The sequence below is a fragment of the Aphelocoma coerulescens genome, chromosome 1, assembly GCF_041296385.1.
Source record: "Aphelocoma coerulescens isolate FSJ_1873_10779 chromosome 1, UR_Acoe_1.0, whole genome shotgun sequence".
Taxonomy (NCBI): domain Eukaryota; kingdom Metazoa; phylum Chordata; class Aves; order Passeriformes; family Corvidae; genus Aphelocoma; species Aphelocoma coerulescens.
In genome coordinates, this window is record NC_091013.1 from 5,779,332 (window position 1) to 5,795,174 (window position 15,843).

Sequence of the window (15,843 nt, forward strand, 5' to 3'; positions counted from 1 at the left end):
TTACTTCCAATATGGGGTTTTCACTAACAAAATGTAACAAACAATTGTCCTTGGGTTTTCCACTTGCTTGTCTTTTCTCAGCTCTGAGTGCCTCAGTCTGAGCTCACTGGGAATCAGCCAGTGGTGGATGTGGTGAAGGAGTAACAGTGTTTGAATGGGAGATGGTTAATTTAGTGATGTGCTCTGAAACTGCCTGGAGCTTGTACAGTTTCTTTTGTCTTAAACAGTGCCCAATTCTCAACCTAAAATCTCAGATTCTTAAGTCCCAGTTCTCTGTGTTTAAGACCTCTGCCATCGGTGACAGGATTGCCTATGATTTATGCCCTTTAGTGAGTGGAAGATCTTCCCTAGCAGAAGGATAAAACCAAATACTTGGATTTTCCTTTAATTCTTTTTTTTTTTTTTTTTCTTTCCATTTTTTAATCTCTCTACTAAACTAGGAGATTTCCTCTGGAAGATATCCCTCAAGATGAAAAGGAAGCTGCAAACTGGCTTCATAAGCTTTACCAGGAAAAGGTAAATTGCTTTGCTTTCTTTTCTGTCTTTTGGGACTTGCACAGGGGAGTGTATTAAGGCAGTGAGTAATACACACTCTTGCACTGGATGGAGAGGATATTTGTGTAATTACACAGCCGTGCCTCAAAATGCTGGAAGGAGCAGGACAGAGGAGCCCCTTGGCAGCAGAGGGCTGAGTAGTGAAGTCCCAAATTGCCGGGAAGCACAATGGAATTCAGAGATATTCCTTAGCTGTGGAAGACTAATAGCAATCCACTGTCCTTTTACATTTTTCAGTGCTTGGATCTCTGTCATGCATTTAAAAGCTCTGTTTTCCCTGTGGGTGTTTTTAGGCACTCGAGAAGAGTGATAACTGTCTGTCAGGGACAGCCGGTCCTGGCTTTCAGCTGCAATTGTTCTTTGCTTTCATTTTTCTTCCACTGTCACTTTCCTTCTGCCTCCTGGTAATACTTCTGCAGTGGTGTATGACGTGGGACAGACAGTCTGTGGGATCTGCTGCCAGGGACTGATAGAGCACTTGCCCAGAGTGTCTTCAGATGGCTCAGAGCTTTTCCTTATGTCATTTCTTTTTGTAAGCTTACATGGTTATTTTCTTGACCACAGATTTAACACTTCTGTGGAAGTAGGAGAGAACTGTAATTAATATTGGCCAGCTCTAATTGGTGGATTATTGAACTTGAAAAGTGTACCTTGATTTCTGTGTTACTTATCTTTGTGGGAAGACAGCAGAGCACAGAAAGTTTAAGTATCCTGGGCTTTCCCCAGCTGGGATGACCTGTGCTGCAGCATTGCCAGGCTTATGCTCAGTCTCTAGGTAGGCAGCAAATTGTTCTGAGTTTCCTTTTATTTGTTTCAACCTAATTTGTTTGAATACCTGAACTCTGATTCAGTTAAGGAGAGAGGTTATCTTACAAAGAGCAGCAGCTCCTCATCTTCTCCCCCCAGCTCCTCTCAGCAGGTCTATAGAACCAGAGTCTTTGAGGTTGAAAAAGACTTCTGAGAACATCGAGTCCAACTGTAAACTCAGCACCACCACCATGTTCACCACTAAACCATGTCCTCAAGTGCCAAATCCATGTGTTTTTTTGAAAACTCCCAGGGATGATGACTCCACCAGTTCCCTGGACAGCTTGTCTTACTGCTTTACAACCTTTTTACATGAAAGTTCTTTTTTTCCAATATCCAACCTAAACCTCACCTGGTGCAATGTGACACCATTTCCCTTCATCCCTCCTGCTGTTAGCTGTACCTCTGTTCAACTTTGCTGAGATGTTGCCAGGGAGGTATTGCTTATAGACATGGGTATTATACATATTGATCTTAAAATGTTAGCAATACTTTTTAACTGGAATCCTCTCATTCCATTTATTCGAATGACTCTGTAACTGGAATCCTCTTCCTGCACAGAGGATGTGTCCTCAAAAGGCTGTTACTGGCAAGGAATGCCTCGCACTTCTCAGCTGTTTGTAAGGGAAATTAAAGCAAAACAAGACAAAGAAAAATGAGAAACAGCCAGACTTGAGCCATCCTTGGTAATGGCTTGGAAACCTTAAAAAAAAATCTTACAGACTGAGGGAAGGTGGTGGGCACCTTGTTCCTTTGGGTGATGTGTTCCAGGATTGCAACTCTGCAGGCTCAGCTCGGGATGCAGCAGCTCAGTTGGAGTGCTGGGATTAGGGCTGGTGTGGTGCTGTCTCTGCTCTTCAGCTTGTGCATTGCTCTCCCCTTCTGGCTCTACACACAGCATTTTTCTGCTGTCCTTTGCTGAATCATGCTGACCTTTCTGGAAGTAAAAATGAGAAGGAAAAGCACCCAGCTAAGAGGGTAGTGTCTGAACTGATCTCTGGCCTGAAGTTGCCCTAGATTCCTAAGCAATTAACAGACAAGATGAAGGTATTTGGTAATGGAGGGGACAATATGGTTTCATTTTGTGATGGTGCCAAAATTGCCTTCAGATGGCTTAAGGGTCACTTGGGTGGTCAGCAGAAATGCCCAAATAAATGACAGCAGATGGAATTGGATGCCATGCACTGTTGATGAGTTTGTACCACAGATACTGTCCTTGATGTTGTGCTGGAGCTGACTGATCTTGGGCTGCTTGGTGCAAACATTATGAATCTGTTTTCTTTTCTCTTTCCCTCAGGATGCTTTGCAAGAGATGTATAATCAGGAAGGTATATTTCCTGGCAAGCAGTTTAAACCTCCTAGGAGACCATGGACCCTCCTAAACTTTCTTTTTTGGGCCACAGTTCTCCTCTCTCCCCTCTTCACATTTGGCTTTGGAGTTTTTGCAAGTGGATCACCTCTCCTTATCCTTGCATTCCTGGGACTTGTTGGAGCAGGTAATAAAAGCAAAGATGCTAAGCCCAGTGTGACATGTAACAAGATTCTTTACCTCAAATAAGTTCTGTGTATTAATTAGTGAGAATGGGGCTTGCAGGAAAATACTTGGAGCTCACTCGGTAGTCTCTCTATTGTACAGCATTTTTATTGTTTCAAAAGCTTTAATCCAGGCAAATTTGCCTTCATATATCTTAAGCAAAATCTGTAATAGTAGCAGGTGAGTCTTGTAGCCCATTATTATGGTGCCTGAAGGAAAAAATACTTCTACTGGACACCTTGTCTGTGAATTAAAAAAACCTAAACAAAACCACCACCAGAAACAAAAAATACATAAATACCACCAAATCCCCCCACCAACAAAAAAACCCTAACAATAAAGAGGGAAGCAGGGGGAGGGCATATGCTTCAGTGTTCATGCCACATGTGCTGTTAACCAACAGAAGCAGTAATTATATTTTTAAATCTGGATTGTCCCCCTCTTTGAGTGTTATTTGACCTGTGATCCATGTGCAGCTTCATACAGTGCACTGTTGGTCACTACTGACTTGGGGATTGGCTTAACTCATGTGGGTTCTGCTTGTGTGTTTACATGTAACTTCCTAGATGCTTGGATTGGTTTTAATGTGCCTCTCATTTCTCTGTTATATTTTAAAGCTTCCTTTGGAGTTCGTAGACTGATAGGAGTAACTGAAATAGAAAAAGGCTCCAGCTATGGCAACCAGGAATTCAAGAAAAAGGAATAACTGACAGCTGCAGTTCAGCACATATAACCAGACTATGGTATCCGATTAACTTCAGTTAAAAAAACAACAACAAACACTTAGAAACTATCTTTTTCTTAATAACTGATGACTAATATTAATGAATAAAACTTGAGCCAAGAATGAAGAAGTTGGAGGCATCGGCTGAAGAGAATGCACCAACCTTCTGCCTGTTCAAGGATTACTGTAGTCAAGCAGTGGGAGAAAATCTGGGGTGGGGTGGAAAAAGAAACTAATTTTTCTTGCTGTGTTGGGGGACTTGGGGTGGGGGAGAAAAGAGGGCATTGGCCATGGCCACATGTATCTTCAGATGACTGAAAACACTGGTTTCTGTCAAGACCACTACACTCACTTTTAAAACAGGAGCCATTGAATGTTTCCTCTTGCTAAAGCCAACGTAACATTTTTTGATTTCCAACTTCTCTTACTAATGAGCCAGGACAAAACACCCTCCTTAAATTAATTGACAGGTGTTCATTGGGTTAGAATCTTTTCAGCTGTGTTGTCATGGCTACAGATGAAATCCTGTTTGTATGTTACACTGACACATTTTATTTTCAGGCAACATCTTAAGACTTCTGTAATGCAGGAGAACAGATAGTGGAGTTTGGAAGCAGCATATATCCATCAGCACATCCCATAGAACAGATCCAATAGTATAAAATTCTCATCCTATCTCCTGCTAACTGCTCAAGGCTGTTTAATTTCAAAATACTACTTCAGTCTTGAGTTTGCCCTGTTTCACATCAAACACATGATAATTTTGCATCTGTTTTGGTTTGTTTGAGTTTTTTTGAATTAGTGGTTGACCGTGGGATTTAGAGTTGTGCAAAGAAGGATATTTTTTCAATTCTCCTTTTATTTCTGTTTGCATCTCTCATTACCAAAGTCCAGTTCAGCCAACCTCTCTCAGTAAACTGGGAGACAGCACAAGAAATCAGCACAATAGTTTTCAAAATGTCTTCTTTTGCAAAAAAATGTGAAAAGGAGAGGTCTGTAGCAGTCAGATTTTGAATGCTGGCATCTCTTGAACTTCTAATGAGAGTTTCAGCATTGATTCAGATGGGGCCAGGACCTTACCCTGTGTGTGTCAGGATAGGGTGTGCTGCTCTTTCGACTTGGGTCATGCTTTAGATGTTCATGAGAAGTTTTTTGCAAGGTGAGCTGTGCTGTTAAGCATTAGAACGAGTAAGGTCTCTTCAGGGATTTTAAGTATCTTTAGTTTTGCTTGTTGACATTTTGGTCTTTCACTGAAAATTAAGAGTTCAGAATCATGTCTGTACCTGTTTCTTTCCTTCCTTTCCTTTCTTTTTCATTCTTTCTTTCCTTATCTTTTTTTTTACAAACGCACATTCAGAGATTTCTGTAGGTTGCTGCTTTATGCATAGCTGGAGAATTATTTGCAAACAGATGGTAACTATACCTGTATGTTCAAGTCTGAAGGTCACAATCTGCATTTGGCTGCTCTCAGAAGTGGGTGAAATGAGTTGCAGATCTACAGCAGAGGGCAGAAGCTGACCTCAGGGTCTGTATCTGTAACCCAGCTGCCACTAGAATATTTATCTCACTTTTGTAAAGAGCAGATTTTATCAAAGCACTGGTTGTTGTTTTCATCTTTGCTCCAGTAACCAAGATAAGAGAGTAATAATTTACCTTCTTTCCATATTTACTCTTAACTGTTGGAATGTAACCTCTTCTCCTACAGGTTTTTCTGTTTTCAAACACTGGAAGAGCAATTTTGTAACTTAGAAAAATATTTTACTTGGGGTCATTAATCACTTGTTGTGTCATGCACTTGATTTTTATTTGTGGTCTTTTCAACAAGAGCATTTGAAGGATGACCTGCGTTCTGTCTGTCTCCTGTTAGACTCCACCTCGCTGAGTCCTGTACCCAGACCCCCAACGTTAGTGTGTCATCTTTGTCCCCTCAATAAATCTTCCCTAAGAGAGGGGGTGCAAAACTGTTGCAAATGTTAGTGGAATTTGGAATATGCTTTGGGAACTGAGGAGAGCAGAGCCTAGCCATAACTCTGTTTTCCTTGCTGGATGTTTTTGCACTTTGTCTTCAAATACAGTCAGACATCCAAATGCTGATAAAGTTAACTCTGGCTTTTCCCTGTTTTTAACCGGAGGACTGAGAACAGTGGGGGTTTCTTTCTTTTTCTTTATTTGTTTTTCTTAAGTAATTCAGTAATGGGTATAATTCTTGCTTCCTAGAAAGGTGTTACAAATGCTGTATACTTGCTTCCTGAAGATGATACTGAGTATGTATAAATTGTACTGGCTTAGCAGAAGAGGCTTGCAAAGCAGGCTGACCATTGACTGTTTTATACTTACATTTTTAGCAGTATATTAATGGGCATGACAAGAATTTCACAAAATAAATCCCTTCTTAATGCTGAGAAGAGGGGAGCTGCTTAGAGGAGAAAGGAATTAATAGCCTTTCTCTTTACAGGATCCTTTTCTCCTCTTAGTGCATGTAACTCCCTATTCAGGATCATGGGATTAGTGCTGTACATCAAGGGGAGAATAATCAACATTTCATATTTTCTTATCATAACTTATTGGTCATGCTTTCTTTTTGAAAATATAATAAATACATCATCGGATACATAAATTTTGCTCTTCTAAACAGACATATCAGTAACCACTTGAAAAACTGAAACCTACAGCAGTGCACAAAACAGTACAAAACCAACACAAATATCTTCATTTTGAATTTTATCTCCTCAAATAGGGGTTTTTATACACACGCGCGCACACGTACACAGAGTATGTATAAATTAAAATGACTGGAAATAGCTGAAGTTAATGTCACTAATGAAGATTAGCAGGTGGATTGGTTTGGAAAAGTGAGCATAGATTTTATATCTTATTTTCTTCTGGTTTAATAGAACATAGCTTGTATATTTGACTACCAAGCCCTTTAAGAGCAATAATAAAAAAAATACATCATGTTTTTTGTCTTTTGCTTTTCAACTGTGCTAGGTTTAATAAACTTACAGCTATGGGAGTGTTTTTTTCCTCCACCTTTCAGAATTCTCATTTATTGCTTAGTTGTTTGGAGTAAATACAGAGTTTTCCAGTATGGACTTGCAAGCTGACTGCCATGGAGTTCAGCATTGACTCCGAAGAGGAATGGTTCTCAGACTGGCATGGACAGATGATAGATGTGTGCTCTTGGCCTTGGCAGCACTCGTCATTGTTGTGAACAGCAATGATACTGCTTTCCAAGTGGGATTTGCAGTTCCAGAGTAGCATCACGTTGACCTATGTCTGAGAACCTGCTGAGAGAGCTCGGGGACTGCTGGCCATGTGGCATCTCTCAGTTAGGAAGGCACAAAGAGCTGATGCTGCAGAAGGATGTGGTATCCAGAGGCCTTGGTTCGGTAGGATTACAGTTCTCTCTCGCTCATTGTGGGCTGAACGTGCTCTTGCAATTGACTTTGCGTCACTGAGCAAAATATCTGTCTCCAGCACAAAGAGCATGGGCAACCTTCCTTTGTTCTGCTTTAACTTATCTCGAAGGGCTCTACACCTAATTGCTGACCAATGAATCTGGCTGCTGCCTGTGTCCTAATTGCCTGATATTCACAGGAAAAGTGAGCGTGTCTGCTCACTTCCACATGGTACCACTTGTCTCCATCGCTGATGTCTGTATATTTGCTCACCTGTATCTTCTGCAGATGGTTCGGGTACAGCCTCTTAGCAGGAACTTGGAGCTTTCCAGTTCAACCAGTCCTACAGCAATTGTCTTACCTGGCTGGGGTTTTGTCTTCCTGAATTTTGGCGCTGGTTGACAGCTCTAGATGTGAAGTGACATGATTGTGTTTGTGTTACGTGACAATGCAACTTTGCTGCTTCAAAGCAAAACTTTTATCAGGGAAGAGAAGCCCTTCCCAGGCCTGTTCACACAGGCCATCCCTACCTGGCAACACCTCCCTCTGGCACTGGTGAAAGGGAGTTGGAACAAGGTTTTTAGTAAGAGTTGGAATAATGAGAAAGCAAGGGAGTCATGGTACATCAGATACTTGCTCAAAGTACTGTTTCTGTCTTGGGACCACCCCAAAACCTGGTTTTGCTTCATGTACATTTTGAAGAAATGTGAGGTTGGAGGCTTTTAATAATGCTGACTTCATGCTTCACAAAGTGTTTCAGGTTGAAGACAGACAACCTGATGTTTTTTGGCATCTTGGAGAAGTATGTGCTAAGAAGTCTAAAGCCAAGCTTGGGCAGAGCTTGCTCGAGTGTTTCATGCAGATGCTGGAGGCCAACACAGATCAAAGTGAAGAATCCATTCCTTGATCTCCTTTGAAGAGAGGATGCAGCAGGACAGCTCACAGCATCTCCTGGATCCCAAGTGCTTCTGTCCCCTGGTGTGAAGGTTCTGATTCCCAGCAGACGATTGCTGCAAGTTCTGCTTTGTGCCTGCACAAAGAAGCTTATCCCTGTAATGGGAATGCTGAATTTGCACTCCTACCCAGTGTGTCACAGCTGCTTGTTCCCCTATTCCTGAACCTTCTGATCATAACGGGCAGCTGCAGGGCTGCTGGTGCTGGGTGAAGCTGGGATTTGAAGCAGGTGCCAGCTGTGCTGGGAGCTGTGAGGGAGAAGGAACAACGCACGGTGCATCACTGGGAAGAGCAGAACACCGACAGGCCCAGCCAAATTCTTGCTCTGAGAAAACTGAGGGATCACCAGGAGCTTTGCAAAGCAGAGACAAGTATGTGAGAGGCAAGCTCTGACTCTGTGATATCTCCCTGTGACAACTTACAAAATAACCCTTGCTGTGTTCACGTGATTTGGGTCAGAATTCCTCCCAAGGTCTTGTTACAGATGCGGACTCTTGTTCTGCCACACCTCCCCCTGTTTACCTTTAAGGCTGCTTTATCCGATTGTCTCTGCAGCAAGATGCTTGCAGGCTGTTGGTTGTGTGTTATTTACCTGCTGTGGTTTGGAGTGAGAATGTTCTGGAGGTCAGCTTTACAGAGTCTGTGCGTGTGTTAGCCACCAGAAAACATCATGAAAATATTTCATATTTCAGATGTGGGATTGACATCTAAGACAAACGTGTTTCTCTGATCCTTGGCTTCTCTAGGCTATTAGAAAGCTGCCCGTATTTCTTAAAATGTTATACCTGTAGTTACTGGCCACTCTTCAGTTTTTGAAAATGTAAAGAAAGATTATTTGTGCACTTTCACTGTTGAGAGCACTTGAGTGCAGATGACTGTCTATTTCTAAAAACCACTAGCAGAAGCAGCATTTTATCTTTTTAGGAGAAAAATGTATTTTAAAATTAGACACTTCAGCAGAAACCAGAATATAACAGTACTTTTAAATTTTAAATTAGAAGTATTCTGTAGTGTGGGGGCTACCACTACCAATTCTACACAACTTCTATTTCTTTTTTATTTTGACCAGTGTGCATTCTTAAGGAAAACACACCGATTTACTACTTACTAAACCACAATTTGCGAAGGAGGGAGAGTAGGTAGCAGAGCCTAATCAGGAATTAAATTTCACTCCCCAAGGCATGAGTGGGTTCTGTGTACCTCCTTTATTACGTGCATGTGCATCTGTGCAGAGAGCCAAGCTGTGTCCCTTTGTGTCCCTTCGCTTCAGCTGTGTCCCAGCTGTCCCTTGTGACATCTGAATGCTGAACTCGCCCGAACGCCCGGTGGCCGCTGCTGGCCAGCACCTCGCTCACTCCTCAGATCACCAGCAAGTACTGTAGCTTTAATCAAAACCTTCTCTCCGAGGAAATTCATCCTCCTTAAGCTGATTGATGTGTTGCAAACCTGTCATTCGGAGGGGAGCCTAAGTCACCAGATGACCATTATTAGCCAAATCTAATGAGTAATAAAACTGTATACAGGGTATGCATTTACTGTGCATGTGTATATATTTTTGTACATTTTTACGGTTATTTCCTACACTTGATTTTATGACGTTCAGAAGAGGTGTGTCTGAATCTGGTGATAAACAAGAAGCTATTAAGAAAACCCGACCCTGTCACCTACTGTAGTTTTTACTGAGAACTGTGCCCAAACAAATACGCAGATTTACAGTGCTATGCAAATATTACTTTGTAAGTTGTCTCTTAAATTTTGCTTAAGTAGTTTACGCTGTTTTTACTGGGCTTTCAGAAAAAAAGATGAACGCAAAAGCCTCGTCTTGTAAAATAAAATAGCTTTGGCTGTGTGAAAGTACTGTATATTAGAATCTCATTCACGCTTTCAGTTCTTATTTAACTGTATTTGATTTTGTACATACTGTGATGGAATAGAGGGGTTTAATTGTGCTTGAATGAAAAAGGGTGACTGCCTAGCACCTGGGTTTTTTTCCAGTGTTTATAGAGCAGCCAATAATGTAACTGGGAGATCTGCATTCTTTTCCTACTTGCTACTCTGGCTTTTGTAACTAAACATGCACTAAGGGCTATTTTCTTTTTGCTTTGATTGGTTTTATTTCCACTTATGCTTTTTGATCTCAGTCCTACAGACTAATCCATGTGAGGGCCACATGTCTGCAGCAATAACCTGGGTGGATCGTTTTGTGGGGGTGGGAGGCAAGAACAAGATTAACTCTATGGGCATTCCCTGCACGAACCAGTCCTTAAGAACTGCAGAGGGATGGTTCACTACCAAGGCATTTATAGCAGCAATATTTAAAGTTATGCATGGCTCCTCCAAAAGATCAGAATGGGGAGGGAGGTATCTTCCTTTCCTGAAGAATCCTCCAAAGAAACCCCAAAGCTGTATGATCTAAGAACTTGAGACTGCAGCAGGGTGCAGTGGCTGTATGGATAGATGCTGTAGATTAAACCAATTTGTCAAATCTGACATCTTTGAAGGTTTTTTTTTTTTTTCACTAGGAGATAAAGCACTTCCTCATCTGTCCACCATCAGCATACACTGTACTTCTGTACCCCTGGGCCATCAGCTCTTCTTTAGCCTGTATGATCCTGTAGCAAATGACATTTCTGTCATAATATCACATTTCTGGGTCATCTTTTTGCTACACTGCAAGCACTGGGCTCTTGGTTTCTCCTGTAGGTTTTCTCTTCCCTGATGTGTTCCCCTTTGGATAGTCTAGGTTGGGCTGAGCTGCCTTAAAATGACAGATGAGTGGTGTCATGTGTCACTGTGTGGGAGGACCTATTTTTTGTGGAGAGGATGGGCTTCCATTCTAAGAGTATGCAGGCAAAAACTTTTCTGTTACTTTTGAGTTTTCACAAAAACAGCTTTTTTTATCTCAGTGCCTCAGTTGGATCTCCTTGGATCCATAATTCATTTTTAAAGGACGATTATTTTGATCTAGAACCAACCAGGGTCAGACACCACAACTATACAACTAAGAGGGAGTCAGCAGTGGGGTTCATGGGCAAGGGTAGGTCCATGGGGCAGTCTGTCGCCACAGTGATTGACAGCCAGCATTGTGTAAGGGAACTGTGGAAAGGGAAGAATGTTTACTCCTTGGATGGAGGCACAGGGAATGTTGTTAGGTGGTTTGTTTCTGTACTAAGCAGTCACATCACAGTGACCTTTAGGCTGTGGGAGCTTACACACGCTCTCTTTAAGTTGCAAACATGGTCAGAGGCTGCTTGTGGTGGTGGCATTTTCTGTATATACTTTCATCTCACTAATTCCACTCTTTTTCTTCCAACACTGCATTAATATATTTGGGAAAACAGCCTGGAAGTCCATAAAAGCAATGCTGTGTTCTCAATACCAGATACAATCAGCAGCTGCACTGGGAGCGAGTTCATGGTTCACATGTGCCACCCTCTTGAGTGCTGCTATGTTGGGCAGGGCCTTTGGGCTGAGGAACAGGCTGATGCCCTTTCTACATGCTGCTAAAACTGGAATCTGTTCCTGAGAGGGTTGACAGAGTGCCTTTGTGAAACAAAACTTTGTATAACAGGATTTTGTAGGTAGATAAAAGGTTAATAGCTGTGGTATGAGTTAATGAAGTACTCTCCTGGATTTCATCATATCCTATATTATATGTCAGAGTGCAGTGCTCTCTGATGAGGTTCTTTTAGCCGTCCCACATGTGGAGGGGATAATGTTTAATTGCCCCTCTCCATGTCTAACTCAGGGAGGTACTTACACCACCAGTTGTTCCACTCAGCTGTTGGCAGCTATTGATCTGAACCAAAGGCTGCCCTCTGGTCCCTGCTGTGCTGAGCTGAAGTCAGCTTGCTGTGCCACAGCTGGGGTCTGTCACACCCCACATCCAGGGCCCTTGGCAGGCCTGAGAGGTGGGGCCAGTGGGAACCTCATGAAGTTCAACAAAGGGAAGTACAAGGTCCTGCACCTGCGTTGGGGCAATCCCAGACACACGTATGGGTTGGGCAGAGAAGGGATTGAGGGCAGCCCTGTGGAGGAAGACTTGGAGGTGATGGTTGATGAAAAACTCAACATGAGCCAGCAGTGAGCACTCACAGCCCAGAAACCAACCCTGTCCTGGCCTCTGAAAGGAGCACAGGCAGCAGGTCTAAGGAGGAGATTCTCCACCTCTGCTCTGGTGAGACCCCACTTGCAGTGCTGTGTCCAGTTCTGGTGTCCAACATAAGAAGGATGTAGAATTGTTGGAACAAGTCCAGAGAAGGCCACAATGTTGGTAAGAGGACTGAAGCACCTCCCCTAGACAGGCTGGGACAGATGTGGCTGTTCAGCTGGAGAAGAGAAGGTTGTGTGGAGACCTCACAGCACCCTCCAGTGTCTGAAGGGGCTACAGGGAAGCTGGAGAATGGCTCTTTGTCAAGAACTGTAGTGACAGGACAGGAGGGGATGGTTACAAATTGAAACAAGGAAAATTTAGGTTAGACAGTAGGAAGAAGCTCTTTACTGTAAGGACACAAACAGGAAGGTTGTGGAAGCACCATGCTTGATGCTGTTCAAAGCCAGGGTGGATAAGGCCTTGAGCACCTGGTCTAGTGGGAGGTATCCCTGCCCACAGGAGTGCAGCTGGGACTAGATAATCTTCAAGGACCATTTCAACATCTTAAAATTCTATGATTCTATTATTCATTCCCTGAGCTTCACACATGCATCACCCTCACCGATCTCCACTGAGCCTTCTCTCCTGCTGGGGGTTATGGGTCACCCACAGAAATAACATATGATATCAATACAGTATATGAGATACATGCACATATAGGAGTCCCCTATACTGCCAACATCATTACGTTCTGCTGTGATAAAGGTTTGTGCCAAAGGGACAGGACTGCTATGATGAGGCTACTGGGGCTGGAGCTGGAATTGTGACATCTGAGCTGATGGGGCTGGAGCAGGCATTTCTGCTCCCTGCTGGAAAGGCAAAGCACGTTGCTTCCCGAGGCATTTGCTAGAAAGCAGAGTGCCAAAAGCAGGTGCCCCGTGCCATCTGTGGTCACTGCCTCTGTGCAGACATGGCACATGACTGACGGGATACAGAGCAGGGCACAGCTGACTCTGAGGATGGGTTGTTTTACTTTCCTGTGACTTGTGGTGTGAACTGCCTTTGTTTTTCATCTTTCTGATGTCGGGCAACATTTGCAAAAGCCAAATTCAGCACTGGCCTAGTTGAGACATCCCTTTTCTTTTCACTTCTCCAATGGTAGTTAAGTGCAGCGGTTGCTCCATTTATAAGGAAAATCAGTAGAAGAAAGAAATGAATCGGTTTAGGAAGACAGAAATCTCCTCCCGCCTTTGATGCAATGAAATACAAATTCTACTGGTATTTTCAGGAAAATGCTATTCGTTGTATGCTTCCAATTAGCTCAGAGCTCCTTATCAAAGGTAGGAGAATGCTACAGTCCCCTTCCCCCCCATCTTTTAATTCAGCTGTAGTAAAGTTATCCAGTCAAGATTAGAGCTGGAAGCTGCATCATTTAGTTGTAGATCTCCACCGTGCAGATCCACTTCAGCATATTTACAGGCTGCTGCTTCCAATAGTCAAACTTTAAAGGAAAAAATTCTGTTATTTAAGAAATTGAATGTTTTCAGTACAGAGCATTTATTTGGGTTATAATGGCATAATCTGTCAGAAGGATGCATTGCATCCTTTCCCTGCCAGCAGGTAGATTCAGAGCAAGACTCTCCAACTGAGCATGATAAAAGAGTTTACCTGGCAAATCCCGTATTTCTTTTCTGATTAGTTTAATGCTAATGGATCATTAAAGGATGGAGAAGACCTCAAGCTGCTAAGAAGTGCTTTTATGAAAATGCTTTTGAATATTCTGCAGCTGTGAGGTATGGACAAGACACAACCCTGTGCTGCAGACTGGAACTCTGTGTTTTTGGGGAGGGAAACTTGCTCACACCAGGGTTAGCTCCCTGTCACATGGGAACAAAGAAACCACATCCCCCCAGCACCCCTGGCCCAGAACTCCAGTAAGATTAGAAAGGCAGGCAAGGGAAACCTGAAAACTTGTTATTTCCTGAGAGTGTGCACTCTCTTGCTGGCAGCCACACAAGAAAGCAGCTGGCCTATCTAAATTAAGTACTGCACATAATGGAACATAAATTATTGCTGTTAACTCCAAAGTGATAACGTGGTTAGGGAGAACAAATTGCACGGAAGCAATAGGAGGGGTTTTGCTTACTCTCAAAGGGATCTCTCGGTGGAGTAACGTCTGGAGCTAATGTTAGGTCTGGGAATTTTACAGGCACTAATAGGATTAGGCACATGACTTCCTTTTCAGTCTGATGGGAGTCAGTGTTTAATTCCCTTGGGCTTCTCAGAGATTTCAGCACAGGTTCAGAAGTGTTGCCCAAACCATCAGTACACCCAGATTTTCCTCTCTGGCTGTCCCCCAGACAAGATTTCCTATTCCACCCATCAGAAGGGCATAGGGCCTTGCACTTGGTGTGCAACCTGTGACAAAACAGTACTCACTCCCACTCAAGATACAAAACATAACCATACAGCACCTTTACAAAAATGAAATATCAGAATTTTGCTATTCCACTTGCAAGAGGAAACCTGTTCCCATTTTTCAACAGCTCACTGAGGAGGGTTCAGGCTTAGTTTTACTCAGCTTCAGTTTGGTGCTTAGGGCAAGGCTCTCAGTGCCTTTGTGTCTTCAGGCGCAGCTGAAAAAGACTGACAGGGTGCTAAAAGTAGTGAAGGGCTGTTTGCAGTGCTCATACAGGACTCTGGATCTAAGCAGCATCTTCTGTTTGAAATATTTGCTGCTGAATTATTTGGGGGGCAGTGGTGGTCAGAGCAAGAATTGATGAGATTTCATTGTCCTTTCTTGCCCATCAATGATATATTTTGTTTTACAGCTGTCTCAGTGGCTTTATTGCTAAGATCTAATAGATCCTATTAGATCCAGGGTCTAATAGGATCAAAGCCTGGAATAGAAACCTGTGGTGGAAATAGCCTGTGTGGCCTGGATGTCCTTGTGATCTCAAACTTATGGTACTGCTGAGTTGCTGGTTGTTCAGCCCTCCTCATTCTCCATGAAATCACACATACCCTGTCAGTTTAACCCTCTGAGAGGGTCCTGCTGTCATGGCAGGACACACCAAAAAAAAAAAAAAATTCTGAAGGGGAGGATTCTCATCAGAATATTTACTTTTATGCTTATTGTGAATGGCTTTCTGTGCCTCTTCTTCAGACTTCATTATTCTTGTAGTACTTCAGTTTTGCCACCCAGGGAGGACCTGCCTAAAATAACCTTGCAAGGGAATCTAATTTCTAATTAATAATGCATTTTAATTTAACAACTAATAATTTTACATTCTAATTTGTAATTGAGCTTTCCCTTGATGAATACAGAGAAGAGTATTTAAATAATGCTGTAACTCTCTATAAGACTCCCTCCTTCCTTATTCCCATCAGTTTTTACATTATCCCTTGAACACATGTGAGCTCTTCCCCAGGCTGGTGTGACAGACAGAGATTAAACAATCATCCTTACATGATCCTTAGAATAGATCCTTATTGTCTAGAAAATTGAATTAGAAATTTTATGGTCTCATTCTTACCAACTTCAGCGCTCTTCAGAAGCTACTCCTAAGTAGAACGATAAATGAAGTAATGACCCAAAACTACTATGATATGTTTGTAAAAAACATAATTAGTTGGTAAAGGTGTATTTTATTAATGTTTCCCATAATGTGTTTTTTTAAGCGACCACACATCTATGTTTCTAATAGTGTAGTAAGTAAAAATGAATAGAAATTAATATATTCTGGAGGAAAGTGTTGTCAGTCTCCAGCTGAGAGAG

General features: G+C 42.5%; 1 protein-coding gene across 7 annotated transcripts in view; it reads left to right on the plus strand.

Annotated features, from left to right (window-relative positions):
• AGPAT3 (1-acylglycerol-3-phosphate O-acyltransferase 3) overlaps window positions 1–6,649 on the plus strand; it is an 84,597-nt gene extending 77,948 nt beyond the window's left edge. For all 7 annotated transcript variants that reach the window (XM_069022607.1, XM_069022684.1, XM_069022288.1 and 4 more), the window contains 3 exons: window positions 441–516; window positions 2,660–2,858; window positions 3,514–6,649. In XM_069022607.1, the coding sequence (XP_068878708.1) occupies window positions 441–516; window positions 2,660–2,858; window positions 3,514–3,602 (364 nt within the window). In that variant the 3' untranslated portion in view covers window positions 3,603–6,649. The remainder of the gene's footprint in view (window positions 1–440; window positions 517–2,659; window positions 2,859–3,513) is intronic.
• The last annotated feature ends 9,194 nt before the right edge of the window (window positions 6,650–15,843 follow it).